Here is an 18781-nt window from a genome sequence, read left to right as displayed (position 1 = left end):
AGTAGCAAGATTAAAAGGATAATTCACAACAAGATATTTAAAAGTTTCAAGTTTTCCGAGCGTCACTAGTTTGCTTTAAAAATTAGCTTTAAATAATCATTCTAATTAAAATTGTATTGAAAAGGATGATATGGGAAGCCCAATTCAGCAAGAAACTGAAGCCTTAACAACTCAGTCAATAAGAATAAGATGTATATTAGCTGAGTTGGCCATGAAGGATCTCTTGAGCCATGCTGATTAAAGCATACACATGATTATTAGAAACCCTAAAAAAAGCTTTTTAGACGTATTTAAAAAAAAGGATTTTATTATATCAAATTATTTATATTTGATTAGGGGACGGAAGTCCTTTCCATCATGCTAAGCAGCATGCACATCTCTGGCATGACATACATACATTTCTGCATGCCAGAGAAAGTAATTTGCTTATCTGGGCGGGTCTCATTAATTGCGGTTCATTATTTTCTAGATTAGTTACTAAACCTGTGTCAGAAGGTCAAAGACAACAATTTTGTTAGCTGCCCTCTCCTCCTCTGCCATATCGCTGCGTTTCTGGAACACAACGAGACAGCAATGAATTATGACATTAGAATACAGAAACTCAGAGAAGAGATTCTTCTGTAGAGTAGCTGTGACATAAAAATACATTTCATTTCAGCAATATGACAACAAAATCTATTCACCTAGACACTCAGATACTTCTATGGCCCCCATCATTTTAATATCTAGAGAGTGCAAGCAAGGAATCTTAAAATATTTTAAAATTATTGAGTGAGTTCACACTGGTCTCAAGAGCCTGCTTTTGCGACTAATGAAAAAATGTGTTGACTGCACTCTGCTGTGTACATTGTAAATACCTACACACAAAGATACTTTCAAATGCCATTACATGAACCGTTTGGAGAGATCAAAATGGTCACAATGTGAAGAATAATTCTGTCTTGCTCAGACTATGGAATCAACAATACGCTAATATAGAAATAAAGCTTCAACTGCATGCACATAATTAAGCAAATATATAGCTGGAAACTAGAAAGATGCAACCCCCACTCTCCTCCTCCTTTCTCCATATGTGAAATTTAAAATAATTAATTCACCCCTTGAACAATAAGAACGGGAAAAGCCGTAAATTCTGCATGTGGCATCACTAACTTGTTTTAAAAATGAACAAGTGAAAGCAGAGAGAGAATCAAATAAACACAAATGGTTAAAGAACATAGTTGCTTTCTAATTTACAAAGTACTGGCAGTTAATGTGAAAACTGCAGATTAGTCGGAGAGAATGTGTATTTTCTAACTTAAAAGTATATAAACTGCTTCATCAGAAGCCAATCTTTTAGGTATATAAACAGCTTCATCGGAAGCTGATCTGCTAGTTACATGAAGAATCCTATTATGCCAAATTAATTCAATCTAACTAATTAGAGAGCAGGAAGTTCTTTCAATTATTTTATGTGCTGTCTGAGAAACACACTTGAATACGAGAGCAGATTTCATTAATTGCGGTTCATTATTCTCCAGATTAGTTACTAAACTTGCATCAGAAGGTCAAAGACAGCAATTTTGTCAGCAGCCACCAGCTTGACTGTAATATGTTTGCATTTCTGGAACTTCAGACAGCAATGGATTACAAATAAAAAATGGAATTGGGAGAGACCACCTTGCTAAGGAAACACACACAAAAACATATCTTACTTTAAGACAGATGTCCACTTATGCAAAAGCATATGGAGGAAATAAGAACCTAGTGGCGAGATAATTTTTTTATAATTTTCAGAACAAGTACTCAAAACCTTCTTGTTTTGCTATTGATTATATTAGTATTAGAGTTTTTCAAATTATGACTTCACACAAAGAAAATACGTTGAGATTCGGGAACATAAACTTCCTGTTTTCTGAGTTGCGTAGTCATGGTGAAGGAGAGGTACTCACCTTGTGCAGTAACTGTAGTGCAAGTCGAGTGCTCCACTTCAAGTATGCTTCCACTCCGTGCATCTTTGACTGGAGGTTTTTGCTACTAGTGGCGCTTGGCCTGTGCACCACACACCCTGGTGTTCTGCATCAATGATCAACAGGGCTGTTTGGGCTAGCAGCCCTCAGTTCCTTCTCTACTAGAGAAAACTTTAAAACAAAATAGAGGATGGAAGGGCAGGCAGTGGATCACCTACTGCCGTGGTGTCCAACCAACCACTATAGTTGGAGGATAGGGACATAATTCAAAATGACCTTAGCAAGTTAGAGAAATGGTCAGAGGTAAACAGGATGAAGTTTAATAAAGAGAAATGCAAAGTGCTCCACTTAGGAAGGAACAATCAGTTCCATACATACAAGATGGGAAGCGACTGTCTAGGAAGGAGCATGGCGGAAAGGGATCTAGGGGTCATAGTGGACCACAAGTTGAATATGAGTCAACAGTGTGATGCTGTTGCAAAAAAAGCAAATATGATTCTAGGTTGTATCAACAGGTGTGTTGTAAGCAAAACTCGTGAAGTCATTCTGCCGCTCTACTCTGCACTAGTTAGGCCTCAGCTGGAGTACTGTGTCCAGTTCTGGGCGCCACATTTCAAGAAAGATGTGGAGAAATTGGAAAGGGTACAGAGAAGAGCGACAAGAATGATTAAAGGTTTAGAGAACATGACCTATGAAGCCAGGCTTCATGAACTGGGCTTGTTTAGTTTGGAAAAAAGAAGATTAAGGGGGGACATGATAGCGGTTTTCAAATATCTAAAAGGGTGTCACAAGGAGGAAGGCGAAAATTTGTTCCTCTTGGTTTCTGAGGACAGGACAAGGAGTAATGGGCTTAAAGTGCAGCAGGGGAGGTTTAGATTGGACATTAGGAAAAAATTCCTAACTGTCAGGGTGGTCAAATATTGGAATAAATTGCCAAGGGAGGTGGTGGAATCTCCCTCTCTGGAGATATTTAAGAACAGGTTAGATAGACATCTGTCAGGGATGGTGTAGACGGAGCTTGATCCTGCCTTGAGGGTTGGGGGCTGGACTCGATGACCTCTTGAGGTCCCTTCCAGTCCTATTATTCTATGATTCTATGATTCTATAGTTGCTACTGCTATAGCGAACTAGCCACACTCAAACAGCCAAATAGCCATGTGGTTACCGTGCTGGACACCACAATCCTATAGGACACTCATCTCAAAGAACTCTAATGACTGCCTAGAGCGAGTAGCCTCTTCTCCTTTGAGTAGTGTCCCTAAGGGTACCCCAGTTCAGCTGGTTTCAGAGCAGTACCTTCAGATTCAGATCCTATACTGAGGGAAAGACTGCATTCCCATTGATAGCATTTGATCTGGAAGAATGAACCACACTGTGGTACCTGGAAAACGTACGTACCAAAGACCAAGTTGTAGCCTTGCAGATCTCAACAATGGGAACAAAGAGGTAGAGAGAGACTTCATGGAATGGGCTAATACCCTAAGAAGTGGCGAGCTGGCATATTCATAAGAAATCATATGCCTCAAAGTCCTTCTGGCAATTCTCAAACCCCCAGAGATGTATCCATGATTATGGCGATGGCAGGGAAGAGCTGGATGAATAGAACACCTGCACAAACATTGTGTAAGTCTTTCCACAAGTTGAGAGTCTCACACTTGATAAGGGACTGACACCAGCTTGTCCAGAGTATAAACCATCCTGAACCAAATGTAGAAACATCAAAGGCATAGCTAAGCATATTGCCATACAGATCCAAACTCTCACATGTCCAAGTAATTGAAAGCAATTTCTTATTAATGTCTGTGGGCTGATTTGAATTTTTGAGGTAAGGTGTGTTAACGTCATAGACCAGTTTGTGAGAAAGTAAGCTCTGGCTGGTACTCCACCTAAGGGAGCCTAGGAATGCTATCTTTCGCAGCGGTTTCAAAATGGATTGCTTGATTTTAAGTTGCAAATCTATACTGCTGAACAGAGGCACAGCTCTTTTTATGGCAGATGGAACCTCGTTAAGACTGGCCTTTCAGTATAGGATGTAACCTCCGGATCTAGCACCCTCAGGACCTCCACTCCAGTGGGAGCAGAGAGGCCAGCATTGGCCAAGTGGAGATGGGGAAGGGGGAAGAAGAGTGCTCGGGGAAAGATGCAGGATGGTTGAGGACCTTGCATCTGGGGGCCAGGAATGCAGCCCCATAGGAACGCGCTGAGCCTCATGGACACTGGGGTGGGCTCCTGCCCCCAGCTGCAGGACTCCACAGCCACCCTGCCTCTTCTCCCAAGTGTACCCCCTGCCCCCACTCCTCTCCCTCCCTCCCTGAGCAAATGGAAGGAAAGTGGAAGAGAGTCTCAGAAGTGGGGCGGTGGCACAAAATGGTGCATTTGCACATTGGTGATGCAGAGTTGTTCCACGCTTCTTAGCCAATCTACCAAATTTGCCACTTTCATGCTGATGAAGGCTGGCTGGCGGATGCAGATGAAGTGGATGTTTTTTTTTTTTCCCTTTGAAATTTTGGCGTTGTTCTGGGTGGCTTAGTAGGTCTCTGAAATCCTAGAAATGGAGCAGAATGGGATTGCTGTGTTGCTCTGAATCTACTAACCTTGTTTACTTGCAAGTAGATAAGGAATCTCACGGTGTCATGGAATCTGACAACAATTTATTGCTGACTAATGGCAGAAAGTGGACAGAAGCATTCTTAACCGCCTTCACCTTCAGAAGCTTGATGTGTTACAAAATTTAATCCATCAAAAGGAAGGTCCTCGATCCTGTTTTGGACCTCTCTCGGGGACCCATACATCTGAAGCAAAGATGTGTTACGCATAACTACTGCTTCAGAAATGGAGTGAGCTGTAGCATCAGGTCCTAGCAAGGCCCTAGCCAACTGTTGGCTTTTGTCATTGATACAATGGAATTGCTCCTTCTGTCAGCAGGAGCTCAATAAAGGAGATAAATGTAGATTAACTTGCATGGTTATATTTTGCCTTAAGAGCCTGGTAATTTGTGAAGTGATGCAGATGAGTAATCTGCATGGCCCAAAAGGCCAAGGGTCTACTAGTGACCCTTCACCCGTTTTTACACTGCACACGTTCACCAACTGACCTGTTTTCAGTGGTGAAGTACAAGGTCACCTACAGCTTCTAATGCCAGAGTGACTTTTGCTTATTCAAAATGGAGCCCAAGGAATTTCTCCAGCATTGGGGGGAGGCCCAGTTTCGATGACTGTCACTCTTGGTACCAATAGACATTTGATACCCATCAATAGGGAAGACTGGCTCATTTGAAATGAAGAGGTCCCTGGAGTATCTGAATTTGTATGGTTTGGCCTGAGGCAAAGTTCTGCATTCAGTACCAAAGGCACAGGCTGCTCTAGTTAGTCTCATCTGATGGTACCGACGTAGATGGCTTAGGTGCAAACAAGACATTACGAGAAGTGTTGCATTTCCCTTGTATCAAAATCATCTTGGCGGTCATCTTACATAGGGAAGATGAGGGAGTTGTAGCTATTGCCTTTAGAAGCAGAGCCCTTAGATCAGGGCTACTCAACTTTGGAAGCCCCAGGGGCCACAATGATACTCACAGCACATGTCGAGGGCCGCAACTTAAGTGTGTTTGCATATTCATGCAAATATGTATGCAAATATATGCAACTAGCTTCTTTCACACTGACAGGCATGAATACAAAGATTAAGGCAAGACTACACAACACACAGGCCCCATTTAAGTCAGTTCTGCTGATATTAATAAAATACGATATTTACCCAATTTCCACCCGTATGTCAGCACTTTTCATGAGCAATGACAGTCCAGGAATTTACCTATTAAAACGCATATCAACAGAAGACCATAATATTAACTCCTTTTTTGTTTTGGCTCCCACCCGTGGGCCATGTGTTGAGCCCTGCGTAAACCCAAACCGCACCGCGGGCCGCAAACAAACAGGCTGCGGGCTGCGGTTGAGTAGCCCTGGCGTACAGTCTTCTGCTGCAGTCTCCTGCATCTGTGATATGGAAAAGGATACGAGTACCGAGTCACGTTCAGTGCCTTTAGTCTTAGAGGGGGCTGGAGTTCCAGGTACAGGCTAGGTACTGATGGAACTTGGAGCTTCGTTGGTACCCAAAGTGAGACATGCAGTCTCCAATGAGGTTTCACTTTGAAGAGACCAAGAGTTTCTCAAAGCAGAGTAGGATGAGATTGAGTCCTCAGAGGATCTCTCCTAAGTAGGTTTAGGTGAGAGAGATGGAGAAAAGGCTCCATCGTTAAGAGCTGAAGATTTCTCTCTTGATTCTTCCTAGCTCGGCTTTTAAAAGCGGAGCATATGGTACACTTTTGAGGGATATGCATTTCCTGCAAGCAGCAGATCCACTGCAAATGTCTGCCACTGATCAGGATAAATTCTCTGCAAGTAAGGCAACATTTGAAATCTGGAGACCCTGGTATACACTAGAAAGAAGAAAAAGAGAGAGGGGATTACACAACAAAGCCCTCTACAAAACCAACTAAGTACAAGATTAAAGAAAAGGAAAGGAAAGCAATTAATTGGACTAAAAACTAATAGAAAATAGTCAAGTGGGCGTGCTAGCGCTCTCTTCCAGATTATGACAGTTGGGAAGGAACTGAGGATGGTTTGCCCATGCAGTCCTATGTGTCCTCGGTGCAAAGCACAAGGACGAGCAGAGCACCCGTGAGAGACAAGAGATGCTATTACCAAAAATCTCTGATCAACAGCACACTGGGAATAAAACACCTGGGATACTACTTGAAGAACAATCTTTTCTGCAAGCTTAGAATTTAAATTAAGCAGTGGTATCTGTCATGCAACTTGTGATCCAATAAGAAACAAGAAAGGTATTCCAACACACCAAAACATGGATACATTTAGATACAAGACTTTTTTTTAAAAAAAAAGAAGTGTAGCACCACAGTAAAACCTTAGAAAGCACCTTTCCTTATGCCACACAGTCCACTAAATTAATCAATCTGCCCATAAAATGTATAGATAGAAAACACTATGTTGTCCATCTCTGCCACAGCACAATTGTTCTCTACCATCCATCTCCAGTGCTTCTGTCCACAATAGTATTAAATGACTCAAGCAATGGGCCTTCCACTATTTCCTTTCAGAATCTATTGTCTAATAGATCTTTTTAAAAAAAAATTTGATACTAATTGAAAGTTTCCTATTGATTAATTTCACCCCCTTCTTCTAGTTATATCCCTCAGAACTATCCTAAGCAATCAGTCTCCCTTCCTCATTATTTACATCCCAATGCTTATAGACATCTCACATCTCTACCATTTTTCCTTTAGTGAAGCTAAACCAATATAGATCTTTTACTCGTCCCTCGTAAATCAATTCCTCCAGCCTTTAAGTCATTTTTGTTGGTCTTCTCTAATTTTCTCTAATTTGTTGATCGCTTTCTGACAATTATTGTGTATTCATAGAGCACCTAAGGGGTGCCCTATTAACTTCATGCAATATCCAAGGTGCACTCTGTACCAGAAAAAAGCCCATCAATTCTTTAAGTGATGAGATTCCTTTGCAAGGGTTGCCAGAATTTCACTTTGGTATTTTTTCTTGGGCAATGTTTTCTAGTTGGCCATTTGCAACCACCACTGGCATTACACCATTTCCACTAGCTTCTTTCCCATTGACTATAGGAGTTTTGTCTTGCCACTGCTCCTCACGGTGCACTAGCTGGCATTTTTCTAGGTTCAATATAATTTCTCTCCTTGGCCATATCCTATTTATTGTGGCTTAGTCATCAGTGGAATTTCCAACACCTCCCACCTTAGTAACACCTGCAGGAGTTAACCAGTCAACCATTTGCCTCTGCCAAATTAAAAAGAAGCTGAACACCTAACACTGACCCTGTAGCGTCTTCTGCTCAATACACAGCCACTTACCACTAATACCCTTTGCTTACATTCCTTTAGCCTGCACTTAACCCATGAGAACATGTTCGTATCAGTCCAGCTATGCACAAAGTGCAAATAAGTTCACATGAGTCACAGTATCATTTACATTTTTCAAAAAGAAGTCTTCCTCCAACAGTCGATATTTATCTTTTGGTGCAATATGGGAGGGAGCTAGTTCTATAGCTCTACTTCAATTACTGCTTTTTTTTCTTCTGTGCATTGCAGTTCCCAGTGGGGATTAGGAAGCTCACTTCATTTACTGACAGAGCAATGAAGAATATATGTTTCTTATGGCCAACAGATGACCTGAGCTTGTAATGCAGCTGACTTGTTACATTAAGAAAACTAAAAGCATTAAGCCAGTATTAATTTTATCATTTCATTATATTGATCCAACGGCCCTGGAAAACCGTGGGTTGCTCTCCAATATAATCAAATGTTAAAAACTCTGCACACCCCTCTTTCTTCATCAGCCATTTTATTTATTTGTAATAGTCAGAAATAATAATCTTTCACATTCAACCCTAGCCATCACGTGGTTATCTGAGCATTTCTACTATGCTGTCATTTAAATGCAAAGTTTCTTTAAACTGCTGGCTTTATAATTGAAAAAAATTACTTCAAACAAATAATGTACCAACTGGTCTTCATCTATATGAGGGAGTGCAGACAATAAATCTGAATAGGGGTTAGGAAATCAGGACTTCTGAGTTCTAATACTGGCTCTGCCATCTGCCAGGTAATTCACTTAGGGATTGTTTAACCTGAGAGAGAAAGACACTCACACAGAGATTTAGGACCGTTTAGCTATCCACCTAAAGTTCACACCTTCAGAAAATTCAGATCAACTTTCTTGAGTGCCTTGTGTGCATACAAGCCATTACGAACCTTTATAAATTTCACTAGGCCCCTATTTGCATTTTTAGGCATCTAAAATACTTTTAAAAATTTGGCCCTTTAACTTATTATCCCAATTTTAAAGACAGGTAAACTGAGATCAGAGGGGTTATCTACTTGCCACTGTGGTTGTGAAGCACTTTCACACTCTTGGATGAAAGGTAGAGTACAAACAGAATCATTAGGGAAAAATGGAGTAAACGATGTTTTCATTATTTGAGAGAGAAAAGACACAGTATGCAATGTATCTGCATGAATACTCAAAAAGGTCATTTTAAAAACCATCCTTATCTGTGCTTATATTCTCAGATAGCTAAAACACAGAATATTTAATATTGTAATGTATTTTTCCTCCTTTTATGCTCTTTACAACAAGTAGGTGTTTCACTAGGCTTGAACAAAGACAAAAATGTGATCAGTTTCACTTTCTGATCTTACATTGCTCAGGAAAGTCTGAAACTCTACCACAAAAGCTTTTCATGGAAGTTAAAACACAGAATTTCTGAAAACGGGAATATATAACTTGCATGCATTGTCACTGTACTCATGTTTGTCCCAGGAGAGATATGATCTCACCCATCTTGTCTAATACACATCTTCTAACACGCTCACTGCGTATCCATATGTATTATCCAACTAAAACTAAAACTAAATTTTGGATTCTACGCTACCTGATAATGCTCCCATGAAGCAACACATGGGAGGGCATAACAGAGCGCTCAAACTTCAGGATTGGAATTCCAGCTCTAAAACCTGGTGAGTAGGGCTGGTCTTGGACCTGAGCTGGATCGTCGACACAGCTATTTTTAGTGCTGTAGCATGAGCCTGGGCACTGAGACTCACTTTTTATTCCACCCCTCCTGCCCCCCAGTTTAGAAGTACCCTAACAGAGCATAGGCCAAGATGAATATTGCTGATTTAGAACAGCTGAAGACACAGCTTCAGGCTTTTGTTTAAAATGTATACACGATTCTGAACTCTGTTTTGTTCACTCCTGCAATGAAACACCTTCACGTACTTCATGAGTCGCACACAGTGAAGAGGGCTTTTCTGAGCAATGCCAGCTATTTGTATAAAATAAGCTAGGGCCTATAAAGTTGAAGATCTCATTTTCAATATGTCTGTCTCTAAGAAAAAGGCTAGCTTGTTCTCATATTTAACTATGCACTCGTTGCTACCTGGAGCACAAGGGCTCCAGGTAGCAACAGGTGGAGACTTGCACAGTATATGAAAAAGAGGAGGTGCTTCTCTGGTATGTGGAATACACTAGGATAGAAATAAAAGCTACTGCTCCAAGGTGCTAAAGGGTGGATGATGGGAAATGAAATCAGGAATTAAAAATAGAATTACATTTTGCACTTGGCAACATACAAACAACACTAAGTGCACTTCATAAATTTTACTATTGTTGCTGCGAGTGGTATTACCATAAATCACATTAGTAGCGCACTTGGCATTTTTAAAAAGCCAAGTGGGCTGAGAGTATCAATAAGTTAAAAAAGCTCCACTATCTCTGGATAAAGTGGAGGGGAAATGTATCATATAAGCTTTTACTATGACTAAAAGCTTGGTCTGTCCTGCAGCAACATACAAAATAGCTTTCTGTCAGCAAGTCATTATAGCAGTGCTCACCAGTACTGTTGTGGGGGTGTGGTTTTTTTTTTTTTTTTTTTTTTTTTTTTTTACCTGCTGGGCAAGAGGAGAGGTCTGCCTGCCCTTTTTCTCCTCTCTAGCAGGAAAGAGAGACTTAAGCAGCTTTGGCATCTGAGGCACAAAGGATTTTACTGGAGTCAGGTAAGAGGCAGCCAGGCTACTGAGTCCTGTCAACAAAGTTTAAAGAAAAAGCAGAATCAACAGCTGCGGCTCTTTCACAACAGAAAACATATGAACAGGCAGTTGATTAGAAGTCAGAGCAAGAAAGGATTAGTAGTCAGGACTCCTGTTCCTATTCCCTGCTCTTCCACTGAATTAATGTGTGATCCTGGGCAAGTCACAAGCTCTCTGTAGTGCAGTAAGCCCTTCTGTAGAACAGGGATAAGAACTCCCTCTCTCATCTAGGATGCCAAAGCTTAAATTACATACATGGGTCTGGAAACACTGCAGGCTTTAAGAGTTGCAGTGGCAGAATTTAAAGATCCAGGAACAAGTGACACAGATGATCAAATATTAAAAGTGCAAAACTTTAACAAGGTGAACTTGATTACTACGTCACACTCTAGAAAGAGCAAAATGGACAGAATTAATCATGACTGCATCAGAACAAAACACCTGTTCCTTTATTGCGGTCAGTCTGTTCTTATCCCCCTGGAGAAACACTAGTTATAACCAGTGTATAAAAACAGACTATCACTGCACTCTGTATACGTTGGGCATAATATGTGAAATAGCCATCTTGCCCTGCTCTTGGGTGGTTTTTCAGCTTTTGCAATGTTACTTGCATAACATATGGTATATTATGATGTGTCTGAATTGCTTTGTCTGTGATTTAAGAATTTAAGTTTCAGGAGGCAAGGTCTGTGTCTTCACCAACGGTGGGCACTATTAAGTGCCTAGCACACCAGCCAGTGAGTACAGAGCTGGGGCTTCACCATATCACAATGAACAACGGTTAGAGCAGGTGCTCCAGCCAGTGAATGTCAAGTTCTTACCGGTGCTCAATGTAAGTTTGCACAATACAGAGCACGATGGTAGAACTCAACAGGTATTCCAACTGTACACCCAGATGGACTGCCTTCCCCCCTTTTTCGCCTGCAGTTGCAAAGGGTATTTCACTCTAAACTTGGCCACGGCCAGTTTAACTTTGGGGAAACTGTTACCTGGATCATTAGAATGGTTTTGCTGAGCAGAGCCTGCTGAAGATGTACGAGATGGGGCTGTCCCACTACCAGAATGTGTTGAAATTTGGGATACATCTTGCTGGCTCTCCCATCGACCCTAGGGGAAAGGTGAGTTTATATTTCAAAAGTATTGTGCAGAGCAGGAGTCTGCTAATACTTGTGCAGCACGACAGCAAATACAGTGCCTGGCAGTAGGCAGAATGTGCAAAGATAAGGACAGACTCCAGGCCCCAACATTTTTTCAGCTGCATCCCCAAGAGGCGCTGACCATCATCAGTTCCCACTGACATTGGCAGATTCCTTTGTCCACCTACAACCACGGAGGGCTAATTGCAAGAATCATTGAGGGAAATTCTTTCGTTATGTGTAGGTCTGACTAGATGACCTTACTGGCAACTTCTAATCCAGCAATCTAGGAAGACTTTGTGGCCTCCTATGGTAGCATTCACGACTGAAGTTTGCAGGAAAGAGAGGAAGAGCAGGAGATAATGAGGATGGATGTGGACAGCCCTGACATCTGGGCTACCGTGGAGCTAGTGCATAGGCTGAAGTGGTAGATCGGAGATGAGCTTTGCAAGGAACAAACCAAGATGACCTTGCTTGTTGTGTTCTATACACTGGAAAGAACAGAAACTGGATTATAGCAGATACCCAGCAGTCAAGGAGAGAAGTAGAGAACAACCTAGCATTTAGCATTGCAGATAATCTAATCCATGGTACAGGTCAGGCTCTGAAGAAAGAACTGTGCTTTGAAGGTACCAGCAAAAGTGATCAAGTGACCGGCTCTTTATTAGTCCTCAAGGTAAGGAGAAATTTGCACTTTTTGAGAGACTTTCTGAGGTGGTGCAGTTCCAGAACGAGTCTCAGGTACCTCTCTGTGTTTGGTATTAGGAAATAGGAGGAGAACCCTTTCCCCTTCAAATCTGGAGACACCTCCTTTACTGCCCTGAGGCGTAGGAGGTTCTCCACATCCTGAGGGAGTCTCTCATGAGGAGGGATTCTGAAGAGAGATGGAGAAGGGGGTGGCAGGATGGATCAGCCACAAACTGCAGGCTGTCCCCGAAGATATGTTGAGCATCCAATGGTCGGAGGTCAGCTGGAAGGTGAGGAAAGTGCAGAGGGCTCTTGGGACATGACTGGGAGGCTACCCTCAGGTGCATCCTCAAAATGCCCGTTTCTGCCTTCCTTGGCCTCTGGAAGAACCATGTCTGGCAGAAGAACAGGAAGATGAAGGGTGATACCATTTAAATCCTCTGGCTCTCTCTTCTTCCTGTGGGAGCTAGACAGGGGACAGGACCCCCCTACTGCTTGTAGGGGTTAGAGATGGGCCTCTGGCTGGACTAGGGGGTCAGATCACAGCAGACACTTGGGACTAACGACCAATGACCGTCTCTGGCAGAAAGGAGGAACTGAGTGGGCGTCAGGGTGGCAGGGGTATATATATGCACATGGAGATGCCACTACAGGCGGCGCTATAGCCGACCTGACAGGTACTGCTAGGGAAAAATCTTCTGACTGTGCATGGCGCACACATCTTGGAATGCACACGAGTCATCACTCGAAGAAGAACAGGTCCTTTTTGCCCTGTTCCTGTGCTGCTGGCAGGCCTGTCGATTTTGACCGCTTCGTAGGCACTGGCAAGAGGGAATGGTGGTGTATGGATTTTGATGACAGTACTGTGCGCCGATGCCCTGGTGCTAATCGAGCGGGTTCAGCGGTAGTACAAAGCACAGCCTCCATGAGGAGGGCCCTCAAGCGGCTATCCAGCTCCCTCTGAGTTTGAGGGCAAAAGTTTTTGCAAATCCTGTACTTAACCTTTCTTGTGAGACTCCAACAAACACTTTAAACAGTTCTCGTGGGGGTCACTAATAGACATCACTCAGCTACCTGATGAACATTGGGGAACACTGCTCCAAGGTGAAGTCCTAGCCAGGAATCTAACTCCTAAACTATTACTCTAAGGCCAGGTCTACACTAAAGGGGAAGGCTGAATTAAGATATGCAACTCCAACTACGCTAATTACGTAGCTGGAATCGACGCACCTGAATTTAAGTTTCTGCTCCGTCTCCACAGCAAGAGGGGGGGGGCAACAAACATGGGGAAAAGGCTGATCCAAAGCAGATAATGTACTTGGACTTTTAGAAGGCCTTTGACAAAGTTTCTCACCAAAGACTCAAACAAAATAAGCAGTCATAGGCTAAGAGGGAAGATCCTCTAATAGATCTAAAAGACAGTAAATAAAGGATAGGAATAAAAGGGTAGTTTTCACAATGAAGGCACACAAATGGTGGACTCCCACAAAGATCTGTCCTGGGGCTTATGCTATTCAACATATTCATAAATCATCTGGAAAAAGGGATAAACAGCAAGATGGCAAAATTTGTAGATGATACACAATTACTTAAGATAGTTAAGTCTTAAACAGTCAGCAAGCAGTTACAAAAGGGACCTGAGAAAACTGGGTGACTAGGCAATAAAATGACTTGTGAAATTAGCGTTGATAAATGAAAAGTAAAGCACACCGGAAAACATAATCCTAACCATCTTTACACAAAATGATGAGCTCTAAATTAGCTGTTATCATTCACAAAAGCTCTTGGAGTGCCTGTGGAGAGGTCTCTGGAAAACACTGCTCAGAGTGGAGTGGCAGTCCAACAAAAACCTAGGACCATTAAGAAAGGCATACATAATAAGGCAATGAATACCATAATGCCCCTGTATAAATTCATGGTATGCCCACACCATGAACAGTGCAGACCACTGTGGTCACCTCATCTTAAAAGAGAGATATTAGAAGTGGAAAAGATACAGAGAAGATCAAGAAAAATGACTGAGGGTAAAGAACAGCTTCCATAGGAGGAGAGATTAAAAAGACTGGGAATTTTTAGCTCGGAAAAGAGGTGACTAAGGCAGGGATATGATAGAGAGCTATACAATCACAAATAGCATGGAGTGTGTTATTTATTCTTTCATATTACATAAGAACTAGGGCTCACCCAATGAAATTAATAGATGGTGGGTTTAAAAGAAACAAAAGGCGCAACACACTCAACCTGCGGAACTTGTTTCCAGAGGATGATGTAATGAACAAAACGATAACTGGGTTAAAAAAATAATTAGATAAGTTCATGGAGAACAGGCCCCCATCAATGGCGATAAGCCAAGATGGTCAGAAATAACCCCATTCCCTGGGAGCGGATGACAGAGAATGGATCACTTGATAACTGTCATGTCCTGTTCATTCCCCCTGAAGCACTGGGCATTGGGCACTATTGGAAGTCAGGAGTCTGGGCTAGCGGGACTAGACTGGCCATACAGGCAGAAATATTTTATAACAAAGGACTTTGGACTAAGAACAATCTAATAACTACAGTGGGATAAGAAGTTTATCTCACTCATTAGGCGGACCTAATGTATTAGTTACCTCTCCCGGGACCTCTGGACACTGAAGCATGCAGTATGGGATATGAGAGGAAGGGGTAGAAAACAAACAAAAACAGTAAACATTCATATAAGGATTTTTTCCTCTCAGTTCATAAATGACTACACAGCATTTTAATGAGAAACTGTAGGATATTTCTATGGATGCTGCTACAAACCCATTACCTGAAGATGTTTTAACATTTTCTATATGGAACAGACATTTAACTACCAATATTAGACCTTCTATGAAAACTTGATTTCTTCATACCATTGCCTTATGTATTAAAACTCCTCATCCCTATGTTCTAGACATGCATATACATAAATGCACACACAAGTACTGTGCAGGTCCTGGGAAGACCATGTAGCCTATCTAGACCTTGATAAGTCTCTCAAAAGTAATTCTTTGATCTTTACACAAAATTATTTTTTGAACCAAGTCCCAGTGATTTTTTTTATGGTGGGTGATAGGGTTGATTCTGGGGCCACATGCCACAAAACGGAAGGGAAAATTCCCCGATTTCCTCTTCAACAGTCACAAATTGCCATAAAGCAGGGGTGGCCAACCCGTTACAGACGAAGAGCCAAAATAGTGGTGGATACAGCGCAAAGAGCCGAGGGAAAAAAGTTGTTGAGCAAAAAAGAAGAAAAAAAAAAGGCCCTAGCCACCGCCCTTTTAAGAGAAGAACAGGCCTTGCCCTTTTAAGATGGCCATTTTGAAGTCTGAATGGGACACCGCAACTCCAGCTCTGTCACTGAAACACGCTGCCTCTTTCAGAGCCGTGGGTGTGGGAGCTGCAATTTTTTTTTTGAAAAGCCGCATGTGGCTCACAAGCCGCGGGTTGGCCACCTCTGCCATAAAGGAAATTCTCTAATGACTTTTCTGTAGAAAACCTTTAAATATTTACCTTGTGACTTCCAAGGCTGTACACGGGAGCTAAATCTTGACGGCTTCCAGATGTCTGAAATGATTCATGTAAAAACATACAGTAGTTTCTGCAAACTGTTAAGTACCTTAAGTAATACATGCATCTTGCATGAGAGCAGGAAAGATGGTCTTGCAGTTATAACACAAAACCGGGAGTCAAGAGATTTGGCTGAAATGCTGTCCCCACCAAAGTCTATGGTAGAGCTTTCACTGACTGGACCCTTAGGATCTACCCTACGCTCTACCATAGATTTCCTGTGTGATTTTGGTCAAGTCAAAAATCTTTGTCTCAGTTCCTTCATGTGTGAAATAGAAAATATAATTCCTACATCTCAGGCAGGTATGTGGCTTAATTCATCAGTATTAGATCTTCAGACAAGAGTTGTAATATTTACTTGATAATTGGACAAAAAACCTTCTGTGTTTCAAAAAAGAGTAGTGGGTATAGAAGTACATTTCACACGGCTATTGTCTCACAGTCTGGACAGGTCTGAGTGTTTTGAACCCGAGCCTACGTGATCAGGATATGGACATTTGTGGGTTTTGTCTCCTTTCAAGAATTCACATGCTGCCGTATTTCTCACCATCACCAGTGGTACAACTGGGGGACCAGACAGAGGCAACTTATTGTCTTATTGTTCCACAGCTTAGGGCCCTGTGAGATGCATACTCAGGGTTAGCTCTGCTCTCCTCAAGGGACTACAGATGCGACTGTGGCATACTTACCCGATTGACGTTGGGAGAGCTGAGACTCCTCCTGTTCAGTTTTCCTTTCCCCGTTAACTGCTCTTTGACTGCAACCTCCTGCGGATCAGTCAAGACATCAGGACAGAAATTCTTTACAAACATCTAAACCAGGATCGAAGTGTGGTTTTATATATACATGAAAATATTTCTATACAGTCCTAATGAACCATAGAAAGAAAGGAGATGTCACAATTTAATCTTCAGCATCTCATATAGAATGCTGATAGTAGGAAGTCTACATGGAGAGGGCAAGTTTGGTCCACTAGTAACTGTTTGCTCAGTGGGATGGCTACTATTTTATACTGTCACCCAACATCTATAGCACCGCACCTATGGGAGGGATGTAACTCTAACAGATGTGAACAGAGACTCTTTTACCTAGCTGAGCTCCTATTTTAATCCTGTAAAGTAATTATATTTGACAGAGAACTTGCTTTCAATACTTAGAGTGCAGAGCACTTTATTGTTAATTTATACGGGGTAAGCACATGCTCAGATTTGTTTTGCATAACTATGTCTTTTGCTTGCATAATTTATACCAAGAAATACAGTTTTCCATAAATGTGTCCCTCTCCTGAGTTTTTCCTGGTAAACAGATCAAGTTACAATATTTACAGTTAACTTAATCAATGTCTTGCTTATGGATAGACCCGGCTCTGTCACTCCAATGCATAGTGTGTACAAGATGACACAAGGTTTGCTAACGACGTCAGAAAACTTGCTTTCTGAAACTCTGTGTTTAATTCTAAAGACAACTTCACACACAACTGATCTTTTTGGAAATACAATTCTGGCAGTGCACATTGAGTCTTAAGCCACACAGAAAGACCCGGAACAGACAATGCCACTGATATCAACCTTCAACCCCATCTGTACTGAATATCATTTAGAAGGAGTAACTAGGTAAAAGAGCTTTCAGCCTGCACTTGCTTCCTAGGATGTTTGTCACAGGGCACTATGCAGAACGGAGGAAGTGGCCCTCTTGTTTAAGTCATTTAAACTTACACAAAGATTTCCACAGAACAAGGCTCTCACTCGGTATGTTTACTGATTGTCAACTCTAGCACTGGGGGAAAAAAAAGGCACCTGGCGAATACGATCGAGGGTGAGAATATTCTCCACTGCTAGAACACTCCGCAGGTACTTTTCAATGTATGCTTCCGAGTCCGCCGAAGCTGCGTTTTCAGCGTTAGCGGCCATCCTTGCTAGCGCTTCCCGCTCCTCAGCTCCCTGAGTATCCTGGGACGAAGCAGAGAAAGGCTGCCTTGTTTCAAGTAAATATTTCCAATTCAGAAACCCCCAAAATACAGGCAATCGACCCAAAAAATCCACCCTTCCTTACTGTACAGACCATAGGAAGGCTTTGAAAAACAATGGATGACATTGGTTCAACATTGAATTTTCCTCTCAAGCAGGTAAGAAATTAGCCTGCTTCTGCAGTACATGTAGGAATCCCGCAACAAAGACTTTTTAGGGGCTCCTTCAGCATAGAAAGCGGACGGGTGCTTCTGTGGTGTTTTGCGGAGTCCAGCCCTTGAGCTGTAACTGCTGGTTCTCTTTCCTGGTCAGCAGAGTTTCATGGGGAGGTACCACATTCAAGCACTGGAAAGGCTAACCTTGGGGGAATTCTGCGCCACTGTGCAAGCGCAGAATTAAATGTCTCCCACAGATCTCCCCCCCCCCAGCAGAGTAGCAGAATCTGAGGAGAGGTGAAAGGAAGCCACAAGAAGGGTCGTGCTGCAATTACACCGTTTGCTCGCCAGGCAATTATGTGGTGCCTGAAGAGTGGGGTAGAGCAGACAGCCATGGAGAGGGAGGGGGCAGAGGCTGAGTTCCTCACAATGCTCTGACTGTGGGACCAGGTGACGAGGCATGGGATGGGAGAGAAACAGAATGGAGCCCGACCCCCTCCCCCGGATACTGAATGCGTGGGGGTTCAGGACCACCTGGGGACAGAGGGAGGGACACACTGGAGACAGGAGGGAGTTGGATGCACACCCAAACGGCTTGTCTACTCTTTTTCTGTTCTAGGAATCTTAGTTATGATGAGTAGCAACAACAGGTAATGAATATTCAAACAGATGTGAG

At 42.4% G+C, this 18781-nt stretch overlaps 1 protein-coding gene across 6 annotated transcripts in view; it reads right to left on the bottom strand.

The window, feature by feature from the left end:
- KIF13B (kinesin family member 13B) overlaps window positions 1-18781 on the bottom strand; it is a 178716-nt gene that overhangs the window by 18302 nt on the left and 141633 nt on the right. For 2 of the 6 annotated variants that reach the window (XM_075923255.1, XM_075923256.1), the window contains 6 exons: window positions 17780-17932; window positions 16673-16750; window positions 15927-15980; window positions 11574-11691; window positions 10444-10577; window positions 484-552 (listed from right to left, as the gene is read on the bottom strand). In XM_075923255.1, the coding sequence (XP_075779370.1) occupies window positions 484-552; window positions 10444-10577; window positions 11574-11691; window positions 15927-15980; window positions 16673-16750; window positions 17780-17932 (606 nt within the window). The remainder of the gene's footprint in view (window positions 1-483; window positions 553-10443; window positions 10578-11573; window positions 11692-15926; window positions 15981-16672; window positions 16751-17779; window positions 17933-18781) is intronic. The other 4 variants (XM_006135585.4, XM_025190999.2, XM_025191000.2 and 1 more) reach the window with 2 other exon arrangements.

This window comes from Pelodiscus sinensis, chromosome 3, assembly GCF_049634645.1.
Source record: "Pelodiscus sinensis isolate JC-2024 chromosome 3, ASM4963464v1, whole genome shotgun sequence".
Lineage (NCBI taxonomy): Eukaryota > Metazoa > Chordata > Testudines > Trionychidae > Pelodiscus > Pelodiscus sinensis.
This window is presented reverse-complemented; position numbering and strand designations above follow the sequence as displayed.